At 40.8% G+C, this 19,038-nt stretch overlaps 2 protein-coding genes across 2 annotated transcripts; one reads left to right on the top strand and one right to left on the bottom strand.

The window, feature by feature from the left end:
• Positions 1-895: 895 nt before the first annotated feature.
• CCDC137 (coiled-coil domain containing 137) lies at positions 896-14,332 on the bottom strand. The gene is made up of 6 exons (XM_044673657.1): positions 14,135-14,332; positions 12,514-12,644; positions 5,437-5,665; positions 3,220-3,302; positions 2,385-2,464; positions 896-2,032 (listed from the first exon to the last, which is right to left on the bottom strand). Exons 1-6 carry the CDS (start codon positions 14,263-14,265, stop codon positions 1,832-1,834), a joined length of 855 nt encoding a protein of 284 aa, XP_044529592.1. The 5' UTR covers positions 14,266-14,332; the 3' UTR covers positions 896-1,831.
• A 140-nt stretch (positions 14,333-14,472) lies between these two features.
• On the top strand, positions 14,473-16,508 carry OXLD1 (oxidoreductase like domain containing 1). The gene is made up of 2 exons (XM_044674298.1): positions 14,473-14,549; positions 15,907-16,508. Exons 1-2 carry the CDS (start codon positions 14,475-14,477, stop codon positions 16,339-16,341), a joined length of 510 nt encoding a protein of 169 aa, XP_044530233.1. The 5' UTR covers positions 14,473-14,474; the 3' UTR covers positions 16,342-16,508.
• The last annotated feature ends 2,530 nt before the right edge of the window (positions 16,509-19,038 follow it).

Raw genomic sequence — 19,038 nt, forward strand, 5'->3', positions numbered from 1 at the left:
GTGAAGATCATTACTGTCCTGAGGATCAATAATCTTATCTTTGGGTCTGAGGGAAGGGACTGATTAAGCAAAGTCAAATTGCAGTCATTGGAGTTATCCATTAGTCCATAACTTTATCCATTAATCCAAACCCAGGATAAGCAACCAGAGAAGCTGTGTGATCCAATTCACAGCTCCTCATTTGATCACTTATTCCTGGACACTGTTAGGTGGGAGTTGAATGTTCAGCTGAGATTCAAATACTTTGTGGGACCTGGTGTTCTCCTAGGCTTCCCACCTTCACTCAGCTCAGATTCTTAGACCATCAGAGGACCTTGGGCCATCTCTCCATCAGGCCCTATCTGATATCACCATACTACCTATATCAACACTTACTAGCTGTGTGACCTTGGGCAAGTCACCAACCCACAACGGTCTAGCTTTTAACACTCTTTCTGCTTTGGAGGCAATACTTAGAATCAATCCTAAGACAGAATGTTAGGGTTAAAAACAATCAAACAAAAAGACAGGGACAAAGTACAGGGGGCAGCAGTTCCTTATGTTGAATCTTGATTCTGCTACTTGTGTGACCTTAAGTCCTTGAACATCTCTGAGCCCCAATTTCCTCATCAGTAAAACAAGGGAGCTGATCTTCTAGTAGCTGACTACTAAGGTCCCTTCAAGCATTAAAATCCTATGACCCTCCAACTTATAGCTTAATATTAAGCATGCTGCAGGAATTCAGGAAGAATAAATGACTAGCCTTAGTCCAGAATTCTGGGTTTGACTGGATTTTAGCTGCTGCAGGTAGCTGCCACAAAATAGCATGATAGTTGCCCTCCTGCCTTAGCCTTTGTCTTCCACATACATACCATCTGTTTCCAGTACCAGGGGAAAAAAAAGCCAAGTCAGAACATGATGTTGCCAAGTTTTACTGTTCAAGGTTGTAGGTATACAAATGGCCATATCCAAACTTGGCTGCCACTCAGTATTTTACCTTTCACAGGCACGATATATCAACAGGATACAAAAATACAGGATCAAATCAGCCCTATCTTAATCAGTGTTTTAAGGTGAGACTCGAGAAGTACCTGCAATAATCAGGAAACATCTCGGCAGGTGAAGCTCTGTCTTTGGGCTATGGCACCAGAAGTCTATCAGTTCTCTTGGTACCAGGTAGGCAAAGCCATAGCATAAACTGTGGAAATGAAGCCAGGGACCACTTATGAGCTTTCCATCCCCAGAAAAGGTGCAGGTTTGCACCCTGATACTATGTTTTGCATCTGTGTTGTTAAGATCACTTTACTCCATGAAGAAGTACTTATCCCTTCCACATTGAGGGGGTTAGGTATATGGTGCCCTGTGATCCGGAAAATTCACATAAAGTTTTTTGGCTCTCCCTTTGTATCAGAGAAGAAGTCTAAAGTTTTTCTTTTTCTTTTATAGGGTGTTTGTGGTACCTTATTATAAAATCTGGGTTAAATATTTGGTCAATATGTTGATATTATATAATATTATACATGTATGTTACACATTTCTGAATTTTTTCTGTGTTGTTTGCTGGCCTTCACTGTGTCATCTGTGACTTGCAAAACTCCCCCCAAATTCCTTTTGTCGACCTTTGGTATGTCAAAACTGTGATGGAGAAAGTTTTTTTTTTTTTTTTTTTAATTTGAAATGGGGAAAGTGTCAATGTAGAAGGGATACCTATAATTTCCTATCTCCTAAGACGTAGTTTTTCTAGTGGGGAAAAGGGAGGCCAAGCAGGCGTAAGTTCTGCCCCTACCAGAAGAGCCATCCCCTTTATTCCTGGACACCAATGTCACGCCCCACAGATTCCTGGACCTCTTTTTCAGGCTGGTTTCTTTGGCTTCCTCTCAGTTTGGCTAAAGATCTGCTGTTGTTGCTTGAGTTTCTTTAGCTCCCTGTAGGCCTGCACAACACGCTCTCTCTCTTCTGCCACAATCCGTTGTCGAGCCAATGAGACAGCTGAGGGCTGGGGGGCACTGCTGGTGGCCAGGAGGCTCGTCAGCAACAGTGATTTCTTGCCAAGCTGAGGAGAAGAGGGCAATAAAGTCAGAAGGTCAGAAACCAGAAGACAGATGAGACAGGACTCCATCCTGGACCTTTTCTTGGCACTAAGAATCCAGGGTTTGTGAGACCTACCTACCACACAGACCAGGACAAGGTATAAGGCAAAATTACCCTTTGGGGCTCCCTTTGTGGAAGAATCCTCTGCTCCCAGAAACACATTCTAAGTGTTACCCTGAAGCCTAACCAATCAACCTTCACTGGAAAGGTGATGGAGAAGGTTATTTCAAACTCTTATGACCCATTAATATGACACACTCTGCCCTTAGGGAGCACATCAGGTATCTAACCAGATTCCCTCACCCAAGTCTCACATTGTCACTGCTGATGCTCTTCCTAGGTTTTGCTGTCAGTTCTGGGGGCTGAAGGACAACCTCGCCAAATTTCACAGAATCTATAAGGGGAAGAAGAGGTTTGAGAATATTCATAGGATGCTGGATATGTACATAACCAAACTACTCACATACCTTCTCCCACCTTTTTTTTTTTTAAACCCTTACCTTCCGTCTTGGTGTCAATACTGTGTATTGGCTCCAAGGCAGAAGAGTGGTAAAGGTAGGCAATGGGGGTCAAGTGACTTGCCCAGGGTCCCACAGCTGAGAAGTGTCTTGAGGCCAGATTTGAACCTAGGACCTCCCGTTTCTAGACCTGGCTCTCAATCCACTGAGCAACCCAGCTGCCCCCCCGCCCCCCCTGCTCTTGAATGAAGGACCACCCACAATCTTGTTCTACCTTCCCCCACAAAAACAACCCCAGAGAAAGAATGTGATTTCTCGTTCAAACTGGTTCAACATATGGTTGGGGTTACAGGTAGAGAACCACATGGTCAGGTGGACTCTGAGCTTGAATTTTACCCCTGATCCTCACTACTTACCTCTCTCTCTCTCTCTCTCCAAGTCCTGATTCATAAAAAGAAGTGCAGGCATTGGGTAGATCAAGTGAGATAATGTATGTTTTTTTAAACATGATGGCATGATATACATGTCGACTATGATTTATTATCACTAGTAGCATGACTGAAGCCACTGGAAGCTAGTTAACCTCCTCTCTTATCTACAAGTCTTCAGAAACCCCTCAAATGCAGCTGTTCCTTCTGGCCCAGGCTTCCAGAAGCTGGTGATTGGGAGATCAAATTCCAAGCAGGATTACCTTGGAATAGTTCTTTTTCCAGGCTTGCTATTGCCTTTTCCTCTTTCTGCTGTCTAACTTTATCCAAACGGCGTCGCTGGAACCTAAAAAGTCAAATATGACTCACATGTGGGGATAGGAGTTGGAGGCTGGGGTGGGGAGGATGGATAGAGAGGACTCACTATCCAGAAGTTAATAACTACAAAGCAAAACATGAAATAGAAGCAGAAGTCTGAAGAAAATGGGTCAAAGGGAGCAGGAGGTCTACCCTCTCTGGAAATTTCCAACAGGTTCTAGAATTAAGTCAAGGAAAAAAAAAATCATGGGGCTCTGGTGAAAAGGGATGTCAGATGTAATTATTCAATAATATCCATGAAAAGTATCAATCCCTTCTATAGCAGCTCCATGGAGAGCTGCCCAGATTTCTCTAGTGATGGGGAGCTCTATTCCCTGAGGAAGCCCATTCCATTTCTGGAGAGCATTAATAATAAGAAAGTCTGTCCTAACATTGGGCTGAAATTAGCCTTTTTGTAATTGCTACCCTTGGATCTTGGTTCAGATCCCCAAAATAATCAATCATAGGCAACAACTCTCATATATAACAATCCTGTCATATATCTTAAATTAGTGAGCATGCCCTCCCTACTTCCAATCACCTCAAATTAGTTCTTTTCTTTTCTAGGATAAATATCTCTGTGAACTACAAATGATTCTTCTGTGATACTATTCTGAGTCCCCTCAATATCCTAGGTATCTTCTGTGGAAAATGTAGGATCCATATTGGACACAATAACCCAGTTGTGGTAGGAATAGGGATAATATATATATATAAACATATATATGTGTGTGTGTGTGTGTGTACATATATACATACATAATACATTGCTGATTCAAATTGATCTTACAGTCTAATTAAATCACAGGTTTTTTTTTCACACGAAAAATTTACAAATTTTCCCCTACCTCATACTTGAGTTTTTGAACAAATAAACCTTATGTTTATTCTTATTAAATTTCATCTTGTTTTAGCCCACTGATCTCATCTTTCTGGATTCTGATTCTATCATCCTATCTTTCTCCATTTTTTGGTCAACTGCAAATTTTAGAAAGAGTCCAAACACCTAATAAGTGTTTGGTAAAGGTGAATTACATTGTGAATAGTTTTAGAAATCCAACTTCATTGTCCTTTAAATTTAAATCTGAGATTCTGGCACAATAATGATAAAAGAAACAACTATAATTAGAGTAGGGTATAAGAACAGGGGAGTTTATGAATATCCTGCAATGGAACTTTTTATTCTGGCTATCCTCTCCAAAGGACTGTGGGAATGAATGGTCTCCATGGGGTTCCCCAAACTCAATATTCCATCCTTCTAACTCCATGTTTTTGCATAGGTTATCTATCCCATTAGGCAATGCAATGAATAGTGAATTGGGCAAGATATGAGTTCAAATGAAGCCTTAGACACTTACTGGATATGTAACCCTCGACAAGTCACTTAATCTGTAGGATCATAATTTGTTCATCTGTAAAAATGGAAATAAAAATGGCACCTACCTCCCAGTATTTTTGTGAGGATAAAATGAAATATTTATGATCTTGAAATGTTATATAAGTATTAGCTGCTATTATTACAATGATGATAATTAGAATCTTAGGCTTCCTCCAAGCCTTGGTTCACTTCCTACTCTAAAAGCCTTTCCTGTTTAGTGTTTTCTCCCTCCCTAATTAATTACATGCATACTTACCTATTTACATGTGCTATCCCCTCATTGGAATGTAAGCTTTTTGAAAGCAGGAGCTATTTATTTTGTCTTTGGATCTCCACAGTGCCATGCACATAGTCTGGATACAGCAGGTGCTTAAAATAAATGCTTGCTGTACTGGACTTGTCCTCTCACATAGCATTCTGTACTGCTTGCTCTGTTAACACATTTTTGTTTCTCCAATTAGTTTGCAAACTCTATAAGAGTAGGAAATTTAATTATGATCTTTTTGTATATAGTACCTAGCCTAGTTTAATAAAATCTTTGTTTATGCTTGACTGAAACTGGAATCTTGCTTCTCTTGGTTTGGCTTTGGAGTTATCTGGAGGTTTCTGTTGCCATCTGCTGGTGGATCTTCCTCATTGCTGTCAGCTAATGAAGCCTGTGATGTCCAGAAGTCTCTAACATCCCCAAGCGGTAGGTCTAAGCAAATGCATTTTCCTTTTCACATTCCAACCAAAACCAACTCACCTTTTCTTCCGCTGAGATTTCTCTTTCTTTTGCTGAGATGCTTCTTCCTTTTCTGGTTTCCGTTCCACCTGGTTCTCACTGAGGAAGATCACATGCTGGGTCTCTTGTTCCATACGGTGGACATATGCTTTATCTGACTCCTTTTTTCCCTGCTTGAATTTGGGAACTGGAACATCTGACAGGGATCCCATTGCTTCCTTCTCAAACTTCTGCCTAAATGCCACCTGGGCTAGGGAAACAGCCAGAACATAAAGCTTTATTTATTTATTTAAAATCCTTACCTTTTGTCTTAGAATCAATACTAAGCATTAGTTCCAAGGCAGAAGAGTGGTAAGAGCTAGGAAATGGGGTTGAGTGATTTGCCCAGGATCACACAGCTAGGAATGTCTGAGACCAGATTAGTCCAGAACCTCCCATCTCTAGGCCTGGCTCTTAATCCACTGGGCCACCCAGCTGCCCCCAGAACATAGTTTTAAAACATAAAGTGACCTGAGAAATCAAATGGTTTGAACCATTCATTCACTTTATAGAGGAGTACAGTGACCCAGAGTGGTAAAGATCCCAGAGCTTATGAGTGGCAGAAATGGGATGAGAACCCAAGCCTTCTGACTCTCCTACTCTTTAGGATTTATTTAAGAGAGTAAAAAAGGACCTTCTAACCTATAGGCTTATAGACAGAAAAGGACTTTCCAGGCTTAATCAATGTAATCTTTCTATCAGACCTCCAAAGTAAGGGTTCTTAATCTTTTGTGTGTGTCAAAGACTCCTTCAGCAGCCTGAAAAATCCTATGGACCCATTTCGGAATGATGTTTCTAAATGTATAAAATCAAATACATGGGGATTACAAAAGAAACCAATTGAAATAGAGTTATACCTCCTGATCCTGGCTCTGCCCCCACCCCCCACCCCCCACCAAAAAACAAAAGCCCAGCCAGAGACAGGGGGAATAAAAGAGATGTCCCATTTGAAAACAGGTCCAATTCAAAACAGAATCTTAAGTCTTGTTTCAGTATTGCATATACCTGGAAGGGACCTACAGATCATTAAATCCAAACTTTCATTTTACATATCCAGAGACATGTAAAGATCATTCTGATAAAAAGGAAAATCAGGATTTGAACATAGGTCTTCTGACTACATTCAGCACTATGTGTTATGGGTCATTTTATCCCTTTTCCTGCAATTTAATTCAACACACACACTGTACCTCATGCAAGTAGGTCACCTAGGCTTGCTCCTCCCTTCCTGGAATCAGGGCACTAAGAGGATCATAAATACAGAAGGCAGAAGCTCAATAAAACCCGGAAAGGTGCAGAAAACACCTCCTGGAACACATTAATTCTATCCCTTAAATGGAAGAAATAGGGACTTGTTCTCCTGTGACAACACAGTTGGGGGGACCCTGATAACCCTCAAGTGACTAGCAGTTACTGGCTACAGAATTCTGTGGGATATCCTGAGGGGGCCAAAGGGAAATGTGTCAGCCTTTTGAATCATTGTGTAACGAGAAGAAAATCACTTATTTCCTTTTATTCCTCCCTAACTGATTTCCTACCTCAATCTATAACTCAAGCTATTCCAAATCTTCTCTTCTCAAGCTTCCCAACATTTCTCTTTCCTCCTCTCTCAGGAAAAGATCTCAGCTCTTAATTCACTGAGAAAATAAAGAACATTAGGTATAAACTTCCCCTTCTCCAATTATCAACATTTCAAAATCCCTTTATATCTTCTTTTACTCTAGACTCTAGTCTGACAATGAAGTAGCCCTTAAAGTCAACCCCTTAGTCACCTCTCCCCTACTTTTCCTCTACTCTTCAAAATCTCCCTTCTCTATAGGCTCCTTCCCTAATGCCTTCAAATATTCCCATTTCTCCCCCCATCCTTAAAAAATCCTTCCCAGGATTCCACCATTACTATCCTATATATCTCTTTCCCTCCTTTCTCATTCAGCCTCTTAGAAACAGTTGTAGGAATTCTTTGTTGCTATTTCCTCTCCTCTCACTCATTCCTCAACTCTATGCCATCTAGATTTTGACTTTTCTCTCCAGGTCTTAATGACTTTAAAAAAAAAAAACAACCCTTACCTTCTGCCTTAAAATTAATACTGTGTATTGGTTTCCAAGGCAGAAGAGTGGTAAAAGCTAGGCAATGGGGGTTGAGTGTCTGAGGCCACATTGTTCCCAGGACCTCTCATCTCTGGGACTAGATCTTTATCCACTGAACCACTTAGCTGCCCTCTTTAATGATCTCTCTCTCTTTTTTCTAAACTTTCATTATACATATACATTTATTGTATACATATTCATTTTTTATTAAGAAAATTTTCCCATGGTTACATGATTCATGTTCTTTCCCTCTCTTCCTTCCTCCCACCCCCCTCCCATAGCCAACACACAATTCCACTGGGTTTTACATGTGTCATTGATCAAGACCTATTTCCATATTATTAATATTTACATTAAGGTGATCATTTAGAGTCTACATCCCCAATAATATCCCCATCGACCCATGTGATCAAGCAGTTGCTTTTCTTCTGTGTTTCTGCTCCCACAGTTCTTTCTCTGGATGTGGATAGTGTTCTTTCTCATAGGTCCCTCAGAAATGTCTTGGATCTTAATTGTAAAGTCTGATGGCTTTTCCCTCAGTCCTCACTGCTGACCACTTTGATTACCACTACTACTCTCTTTCTGGGTTTTTATGGGTTTTCTCTTCTGGTTCACCTCCTACATCTCTGACTCTGCAGGCTCATTATTCACATCATGTTTCTTGATGGTGTCCTTCTCAAACTGGCCTTCTCCCTGTTCCTCACACACAGCTCTCCATTTCCTATTCCCCTAAAGAGCCTTTAGACTAGCCTCACATGTGCCCCCCTCCTCTCCTGGATCTCATAGAATCCCTATCAGAATTGGAAAAAAACAAACATATGCTTTGTCCCACATGTTCTATAATGTAGCTCTTTAGGCAACTTAACGCTTACTGTTCCATCAGATGCATCCTTCTGGCTAGCATTTATAAATGTGTGAATTTATTTGACAATTAGTCCCAGTGGCTGGGATACAGATTTAACCAGCCCCCACATCACATCAGTTCTTCCCCTTTCTTCTATGTTCTTCCTTTCCATATGCACAGCCACCACTATAGCCCCTGGTGAAGGCCCAGACCTTCTGGCCTCCTTGATTGTAGCCTCTTCCAGATAATCTGACAGAGTGATTTATCTGAAGCACATTTTATTCATGATAATCTAGTCCAACTACCCCACCCCCAACCTTAAAACACTTTAAAGCCTCCCTACTAGTTACCAAATAAAGTTCAAATTCTTCAACCTCTTATTAGAGATCATTTACAAATGGCCCCATTTATCTTCCCAATCTTAACTCCCCTTCTCCTACCTCCTCCATATCACAAGTATCCTAGGGTCTAGCTAGTCTGAATGTCTGAACTACTGATTATTGCCTGACTTGCCCCATATCTATACTTTTGCTAATGTTGTTTCTCTTTCCTGATTTTCTGCCAACTAAAGTACCCATTGATCATGACTTAGCTCACATTCCTTATAATCCACAGTATCTTCCTGCCCCCAACCAAATGTTGCTTGTTTTTCAGAACCCCTGAAACACTGATAGTTAATTGCATTTGGCCTTGTGCTATAGTGGAGGTAAGAGTGGTTACTGGGGAACTCCAGATCAACTGAGCCCCCCAGGAAAGTTAGATGGCATTGAAGGATGAAAAGGGCACATAACAGACTCTAAGATGTAAAAGGTAAATTTTTGCCGGACCCAGAATAGCCCTTCTGCATATGAAAAATTAGAAAATGCAGAAGAGTATTAGAAGAGACCCTGGGCACAGATTGCTTTGGTTTCTTTTCTTTACCCATTTTTAAACTATCCTGGACAGAGTGGAGAAGATTTTGGAATTATGCATTCACATTTCATCTTTTCCTTATTTCTACTGGAAAATTGTAAAGACTTTTGCAGGAAGCCATGTTGGCTAAGTATGAGTGCCAGTTACTTGGTTGGAACACAGAATGCAATGAGGGCATTTTGAGCTGGCATGAGACCAAAAAGTCATTGAGATTGGACTATAAAAGCAGAAAAGATCAGTGCATCACTCTCTCAATCTAGGGAGATTGGTGGGAGGAAGGGGTCATCTCAGGATTGTCTTATAACTAGGATTAAATGCCTAAACTGCTGTTAAGGAATTCTGTGTATACCAGCATCCAACATCATTATTGCCAACATCTATAAAACCAACACCAAATACCAACATAAAGCCAAACAGAAAATCAACTATAAAACTCTTAGTGGACTGAAGAAACCTTCAAGCTTTGAGGCTAGACCTTTGGCCTAGCTAGACAACTGGCCAAGCAGGCTTCAAGATACCAACTGATCTATAATCAACAAAATAGTTAGATAAAGGTTTAGGATTTTCATTTAATCCCTCTTTCCTTCACAACTTCCCAAATCCTTTCCTTTACCCTATCAATTATCATTAAATAGTCATTATAAGAAAACCATCACTGACCTGGTTCTAAGAGTTCTATTCAAGGTGTCAATTAGAGATCCATCTGACACTGGTGAAGATACCTTCACAATTATTGATCTTCTGGGTGAATCCATCTTAAATTGCAGTCAGAGATTGAAATCAAGGATCATCACCCTTGAAGTTATTAACAAATTAAATTACTAGTTGAGGAAATAATCACTTCCTCATTAGCTAGGTGGGAACCAGTGAAATCATTTGACTGGCAATTCATATTAGCAGATTCTATACAGTTTAAGGCAGCAGCAAAGATCACTGAAGCTGCTGCTAAGTAAACCTATCTTGATATCCAGATAGGAGGTTTCATCAAACCTCTCATCATTTCCCACCTCCTTCTGTAAGACTCCTGGAACTGTACAATAATCATCTACAGAGTTCCCCTAGGATCATTACAAAATGCAGGAAAGGGTGGGGGAAGGGATTTCTCTCCCCTTCGTTCCCATTTCCCAATTGGCAATGGTGTTGTGGCAGTGAGTTCAGCTGAGGTGGCACCAGGAATCTCAGCTCTGAGGTTGAGACTCTGTTGGCCAGAGAGGCAAGATTTCTACTGGTTCTACTTTTTTTCCCCAGAGTACATAGCAAACAAAACCCTAAGCCAAGATTTTAGCTAAACCTGAAGCTAAAGGTAGTATAGACCAATGCCAACTGTCAGAGCCACAGGCCCTGCCTAGGGGGCAACCAGAACAACTCCCTAAGGAAAAATGCTTCGACCCACAAGAAACAGTTTGAGAAGATATTGTGGGATGGAGAAGAGATGGGCAGATGCATCCCTAGAGGTGTAACCTGCCTTGAACATATATCTCTAATATCTGTGCCTCATAACTTGAGAGATTTATGAATGTAGCTAGGTATTTGAAATGGAGAAGAAACACTGAACTTGGGAGTCAGGATGACCCAAAATTAAATACAGTCTCAGATATTTACTAACTGTGTGACCCCAACTCTGGGGAAAATCACTTAATCTCTCTCAGCCTTAGTTTCTTCACTTGTAAAAATGAGAATAATAGGGTTGCTGTGAGAACATGTCAATTAGAATCTAGAAGCCCCAAAATTTATAGCCTAGAAAGATTTAATGACCCCCAGTTTACTTAAAGGTAAAAGCCCCAGATTTGACCTTGTCAAAAGAGAGTTCCTCCCAAAGGGAAAGTCTAACTTCTCAGCCTCAGACTGACAATAGACCTTAAGGTAGTTTAAGCGGGGATGGCTAATCCCAACAGGTGTTGAGTATCTCTTTTGTCCCAATGGATTCTCCCCTTAGGCCAAAGTCCTTTACCAAAGTGGAAGCATCAGTCCCTTACTATTATTCCTATTTGGGACTCTTCATTTTCCTTTGTTACCATCATAAAGTCAATCAACTATCCCTCTCATCCTCAGTTCCCAAGTTCCTCTAGAAAGGTATTTAAGCTTTCCAATTTGAATGTCTCCTTGGAGTTGTCAATCTATAGAGGTTGGCTCTCCCAGGAGTCAGGGACCTGAACAACCAGAGTTCAATCCTCAGACTCTGCATAGGTATGTGGCACGAAGCTCTGTGTGGAGGCCTAACTCAGCACTTGTACCCCTTTCCTTAATTAAAGAGTGGTTTTTCTGACTACTTAATAGTCCTGTGTTTTTTCCTAGTTAACAAATGCAATGACATAATATTTGCAAAGTACCACATTGACATTGGGTATTATGGTCTGGGGGAGGGGTTTTGTTGATATTTATCATGCCATTTCAAAAAATGCCTTTGTTTTGAGGCGGTGTCCTCTAGCTGTTTATCAAAAAGAAAATACATCCACAGTGGCTCATGAGGTATAGCTCAGGAGCATAGTCACTGGGTATTTTATTTTAATTTTTAAAACCCTTACCTTCCCATCTTAGAATCAATACTATGTATTGGTTCCAAGGCAGAAGAGTAGTAAGGGCTAGGTGAGGGGGTTAAATGACTTGCCCAAGGTCACAGCCAGGAAGTGTCTGAAGCCAGATTTGAATCTAGGACCTCCTATCTCTAGGCCTGGCTCTCAATCCACTGAGCTACCCAACTGCCTCTTCTTCCCGCCTCAGGTATTTTAAACTAAAGGTCTTAATCCTCTGGGTCCAACCTATAAGTCTGAGTTGGGGGGGGAAATGGGGTGGTGTCCCAGGGCCACAATGTCTTCATTTGTGTAATTGTTTTCTCTCTCCTAGTAGACCATAAACTCTTTAAAGGCAGAGGCTGTGCTTTCATTCCTCTCAGTATCCTCTATACAGAGTAAATACTCAGTCAATGTTGAATTGACTAGAGCTGAATTAAAAGATATATTGAGAGTGACAGAGTAGAGCCAAGAATCCAGAAGTTCTGGGTTCAAGTACTATCTCTGACATATTTGCCACAGACAAAGTCATTTAACTTCTTAGGCCCCCTAGGAAGATGTTTTATAATCAAGAAAGTGCTAATGTACACAAGAGGAGGGAATTCTACACAAAGAAACTCCTGAAGCAATGAAATCATAAGTCCAAAGACCCAAAAGAAGTTCTAGTCAATCCCATCCATTGGGAAGCAACCCAATGGGTCTTACCTTCTTTTCTTTTCTTTTTGCTGATATGTTTTTTCATCTCTTGGCGACTCTTCATAATTTCCTGAAGTCGGAAAGGAATCTCTTGATCATTTAAGTTCTTGGGCTTAGAGTCTACTTTCTTCTTCTCTTTTCTAGAAAGAATAAAAATGCAAGAAATGTGTTGGCAACTTGAACACCTTCCACTCTAAGCTGGTGGTTATACGGGATGACTCTACTATCTGCACCTTGGTTTGGGGCTAATCATTTACCCACAATTGCTGTAATCTAAACTGAATTCTCATGGACCTAATGGCAATCAGAATAATCAATACCTCACCTGTTCCTTAAGGGGTAAAGATCCAAAATTACATTAAATTCATAGAATTTTTTAGCTAGAAGAAATTTTGATGCCCTAGATCCAAAATATGTTATGAGAAAAATGATGCCCCAGTACCCCAAAGAGTGAGTGTGCATATGTTATAAGGTATATCAGTATGGCATCCTAACTCTCTGCCACTTCCTATTTTGTACAAGTAATTTAGCCTCCTTAGGCCTCAGCTTCATCTATTAAAAAAAGGTAGGGGTGGAGAGGTGGATTAATGGGCTCTGAGGTCCCTTCCGACTCTAGATTTTATGACAGAGACAGTCTAGTACAAAGACTTCATTTAACAGAAAACAGGTTGAAAAAGGTGACCCAGTCAAAGTCACATCGCTAGTCTGGGGCAAGCCAAGCTTCAAACACAGGTCTCCTAGCCCAACTATATCACAGTCTCTAATTTGAGACTTGTAAACCATTTACTATTACAGGTTGGCTAAATAAGGATGATAAGCACTGAAATACTATCAAATCTCAGTATTTCAAGGAATCTCAGTATCTTTAACTCTCTCCCTTTCCTTGGACTAGACCAGTTGTAACCAATTTTCACAAAGCCTCTGGTGCAAAATACTCTTGTATTTTCAAGCACTCAGGTGTGCTTGAAGACCAAGGAGACCAAAGTGCAAAATTGCAAAGTGCAATGTACAAAAACATTTTGTGGGCCATAAATTACCACACAATAAAAAATAATGATCTTAAGGTTTTAAAAATGTTTAACATATATTTCATGAGACCTATTGGGGCAGACATCATTCCCATTTTGTTTAGTCATTGTCATATCTGACTATTCCTGAACCCATTTAGGATTTTCTTGGCAAAAACACTGAAGTAGTTTGCATTTCCTTTTTCAGCTTATTTTATAGACAAGGACACTGAGAAAAATGGGTTTAAGTGACTTTCCCTGGCTCACACAGCTAGAAATGTCTGAGGCCACAGCTGAACTCAGGAAGAAAAGTTTTCCTAACCCGAGGCCCAGCATTCTATCTACCGTGCTACCCAGTAGTCCTATTCCCATTTTACAGATCAGGAAACTGAGGCTTAGAAATTAAGTGACTTGTCCACGGTTACCATTAATATTTTAGTTCATTTCGTGAATCGGTGGTAATAATACTAATCTATAATCATGAGTATTGTTAATACCATTAGTTAACTACATTACTTATATTATTAAATACATATATTAATACAAGTCAGGAAAACTGGGTGGAAGAGGTCTCGGATTGGCTGGAGAGAGACGTGGATGTGATCCTATGGGATTTGTTGTACCTCGCCTGTATAAGCTGCGGCGTCAGAGGTTGCTTCCCTCGTTTCTGCTGCCCCTCCTGCCTCCGAGGGTCCCGGGCAGCTGTCCCCTCAGTCTTCGGGACTCTGGGGGTCCCAAGTTGGGTTTTCGCCATTCTCCAGCTCAGGTTAAGACCCCCCCCCACGAGGTTACACTTCCGCCTTCCGCCCCGGCACGTACTAGCTCCTCTCCCTGCCTTCTTTGTCCCGCCTCCTCCCCGCGGCCATTGGCCAGTGGAGCCCAAGCCTGGGGTCATGATTGGTCTGCGTGGCTACAGCTCAAGGGGGAGGTTCCCGCTCGAGGTACGTGCTCCCTGCCTCGGTTATGTTGCTTCTCCAGCTGCGGGGTGCTGGAGGCCTAAGACTAGGGGCTGCTGCCCTGGCCTCCGTCTTCGGCCCGGCAAGTACCGGAGAACTGGGGAGGGAAGGTTGGATTGAGGGCCGAGGGGCTAAAGCTAAAGCCTAGGGAGCCAAAGTGCAAAGATCTCGGAGAGGTGGTGTTTCGCGCATTCCCTGGGGCTCGAGGCAAAGCTGACGGGACCACTTGGGGCGTCATGGACCTGCGGGGGTGGGGTGGGGGGTGAGTGGGTAGGGACACTTCGTGGGTATAGTGGCAGAGGAAGAGGAAGAGGCAGTCGGAGAGCATGGACCCGGGGTCACAGGCTGATAATAATAGTGATAACAGCCATTATGTAAATAATGATACTAAGTTATCAGTAATAGCCAATATTTCCGTAGCGCTAACTTTGTGCTAAGCGCTTTACACTTATCTCCTTTTGAGTCTCACAACCCTGGAAGGGTAGATACTGTTATTATCCTCATTTTACAGATGAGGAAACTGAGCCAAGATCCAGGGTCACATATCTAGCAATAATAACAATAATGAGAATAATAGCTAATATTTCTATAGCTCCTACTAGTGCCAGACACTGTGCTAAATACTTTATGATTATCTCATTTGATTCTCAGAATGACTCTGGGAGATAGGTACTGCTATTATCCCCATTTTACAGATGGGGAAGCTGAGGCAAACAGATTTTGTGAATTGTCTAGAGTCACATAGCTAGTAAGTATCTGAGAATTTGAACTCTCTAGTGGTCTATTTCACTGAGCCACCTATGTTCTGTTTGGAAGGATTATTACAAGGGTGTGCTGAGAAGTAGATAAGTTTAATCAGCATTACTAACATTTTCTCCTCACTTTCTCAAGTCTAGACAATCAACAATAAATAAGAAAACAATAAAAGCCGTAATTTGTAGCATTTGCCAATTCCCTAGTTGTAAATGTTCACCCTGAAAATTTTATCAATGGGCAGTAAGAGCTGGTGCCAGCATACCACTCTACTAATTGTTTGGCCACAGAATAGTGAATTTACTTTAGAGACCACAAGGATCCAGGAACTCACCTGGGCTTTAGGTACTCTGATGACAGGGCCATGTGTAGTTACTCTAGCAATACTGGATTTCTAGCTCCTCATATACTAGACCTCTAACATCTCCTCTGTGCTAAATATTTGTCCAGGGAGGCAACAGAAAAGAACTTTGCACTTGGAGACAGGAGACCCGGGCTTTAATCTTTCTAAGCAGTTGTATGAGCATGATCAAGTCATTTCATTTCTCTTAGTTTCCTCATCTATAAAAGTCTTAGTTTCTCATCTTAGTTTCTCAGTCTTAGTTTCCTCATCTATAAAAGAAATGGCTTTATATTTTTCCTGCGTATGTAGTTTTATAATGTATATGTATTTCTATAACCCTCAGGAGCCATTCCAAATCTGCAATTGTGCTAGAAGGCACTTGAGGTTCCCTGGAATTCCCAACAGGTACTGTACCAGAGCCCTTAGTAGGAGCAGCAGGACTTTTGGGAAGAATGAGACAGGCCAAGGTTCTGAAGCAGGCACTCCAAAAAGCAACATGAAGACTGATACACTACCCAACCAAAAAAGTTCCTCTCACTCTGATGGAGGTTCTTCAGAATCCCCATATCCTCCGCCTCCTATATTGCCACCCCCTACAAACTGCTGCATGAGTGGCTGCCACAATTGTGTATGGATTGAGTATGCTGAGGAGCTCATACAGCATTACAAGGATGGTGGGGCCAAAGCATTGGCTGCTGTGGATGAACATATCCAAAATGAGAATATCAAGACCTTTATCAAGATGGAGATCCAGTTCCGAATGAGAGAAAAAGACTGAGGTGTATCCCAGAGTGGAGATGCTTTCCACCTGTCATCTCTCCCGGAGCTGCAACTACCTCTAGTGGATTTTGTTGTTCCCTTTTCAGGGGGCCTTCAGAGAAGAAATGAATGTGAATAGGATGGGTATTATATTGACTGCCTGAAAATAAATACTTCCTTCCCTGACATTTCACCTAGAAGTGTATGTTTTCTGCTAACCATTTCTTTTTGAGGAGTCATTTCATTCTTCAACATCTAAAACTACCTTGGCAATTTAAAAAAATTTTTTTTAAACATTTATTAATAATGATTTTTAACATGGTTACATGATTCATGCTCCTATTTTCCCCTTCACCCCCTGCATCCCCCCCACCCATGGCCGACGCACATTTCCACTGGTTGTAACTTGTGTCATTGATCAAAACCTATTTCCAAATTGTTGATAGTTGCATTGGTGTGGTAGTTTCGAGTCTACATCCCCAATCATGTCCACCTCAACTCATGCGTTCAAGCATTTGTTTTTCTTATATGTTTCCTCTCCTGCAGTCCTTCCTCTGAATGTGGGTAGCGTTCTTTACCACAAATCCCTCAGAGCGGTCCTGTGTCATTGCATTGTTGCTGGTACAGAAGTCCATTACATTCGATTTTACCATAGTATATCAGTCTCTGTGTACAATGTTCTTCTGGCTCTGCTCCTTTCACTCTGCATCAGTTCCTGGAGGTCTTTCCAGTTCACCTGGAACTCCTCTAGTTTATTATTCCTTTTAGCACAATAGTATTCCATCCCCAGTATATACCACAGTTTGTTCAGCCATTCCCCAATTGAAGGACATAACCTCCTTTTCCAGTTCTTTGCCACCACAAAAAGTGCAGCTATAAATATTTTCATACTGAAGCCGTCCAGCAGCTTCACAAAGATTCCTAGTGGGTTGGACACTTAGAAAGGGGAACCAAGGACTGAGTGAAAATGGGTTACGGGTTAAGGATTAATGGAAAGAGAACATAAGGCGAGAATAAAGATACGCAGACACAGAAAGTTTTGGTACAAGGTAGACAGACAGCGAGTAAGCTCTGATGGTCAAGAGCTTCATGGTTAGGAGCTCTGATGGTCAAGAGCTCTCTTGCCAACTGATGTCTTGTCACTTTTATTGGGGTTACAACAGTATAGCGGGAAGGGGAGAGGCTGGTGGCCTGATACATTAACATTATGAGGTAATCATCATAAAATGCAAACTGCCAAAATCTGAAACAATAAGTAGAGCTAAGATCAGGATCCAGGGTGGATATAAGGCATCTACTGATGTTTAATACCTATGTTAATTGATCATTGAAGGAAAAGTAAGGAGACTGAGATAACTGACTCTCTTCTGGGGTGTAGCCTTAGGGAAGGGCTAGAGATTTGGCAAGGTCAGCATTCAATTTGACTCAAGATTGCAGGGATCAATCATTAGCAGTATAAGAGTTAAGTTTTTGAATACTTCTTAAAATAATATCACAATTAATGTATACCTGGATTGCTACACATACAAGGCCCTTTGAGCATAGTTCCAAATTGCCAGCCAGAATGGTTGGATCAGTTCACAGCTCCACCAGCAATATATTAATGTCCCAATTTTGCCACATCCCCTCCAGCATTCATTACTCTCCCTTTATTTTAGCCAATCTGCTATGTGTGAGGTGATACCTCAGAATTGTTTTGATTTGCATTTCTCTAATTATTAGAGATTTAGAACACTTTCTCATGTGCTTATTGATACTTTTGATTTCTTTACCTGAAAATTGCCTATTCATGTCTCTTGCCCATTTATCAATTGGGGAATGGCTTGATTTTTTTATACAATTGATTTAACTCCTTGTATATTTGAGTAATTAGACTCCTGTCAGAGTTTTTTGTTATAAAGATTTTTTTCCAATTTGTTGTTTCCCTTCTGATTTTGACTACATTGTTTTTGTTTGTACAAAAGCTTTTTAGCTTAATATAATCAAAACCATTTAATTTAAAATGTGCGTTGGCCGTGGGTGGGGGGAGGGGGGAGTAAGGGGAAAGTAGGGGCATAAAGTATGTAAACAAGTTAAAAATGAATATTAATAAATGTTTAATAATTTGAAAAAAACCCATTTAATTTACATTTTGTAATTTTCTCTAACTCTTGCTTGGTTTTAAAATCTTTCCTTTCCCAGAGATCTGACGGGTATACTATTTTGTGTTCCCTTAACTTATTTATAGTTTCTCTCTTTATATTCAAGTCCTTTACACATTCTGAATTTATCTTGGTGTAGGGTGTGAGATGTTGATCTAAACTTAATCTCTCCCATATTGTTTTCCAAATTTCCCAGCAGTTTTTGTCAAATAGTGGATTCATGTCCCAAAAGTTGGGCTCTTTGGGTTTATCATACACTGTCTTGCTGATGTCATTAACCCCAACTCTATTCCATTGATCCTCCCTTCTCTCTCTTAGCCAGTACCATAATGTTTTGATGACTGCTGCTTTATAGTATAGTTTAATATCTGGTACTGCTACGCCCCCTTCCTTCACATTTTTTTTTCATTATTTCCCTTGATATTCTTGATCTTTTATTATTCCAAATGAAATTTGTTATACTTTTCCTAATTCAGTAATGAAGTTTTTTGGTAATTTGATAGGTATGACACTAAATAGGTAAATTAATTTGGGTAGAATGTTCATTTTTATTATGTTAGCTCGTCCTACCCTTG

This window comes from Gracilinanus agilis, chromosome 4, assembly GCF_016433145.1.
Source record: "Gracilinanus agilis isolate LMUSP501 chromosome 4, AgileGrace, whole genome shotgun sequence".
Classification (NCBI taxonomy): domain Eukaryota; kingdom Metazoa; phylum Chordata; class Mammalia; order Didelphimorphia; family Didelphidae; genus Gracilinanus; species Gracilinanus agilis.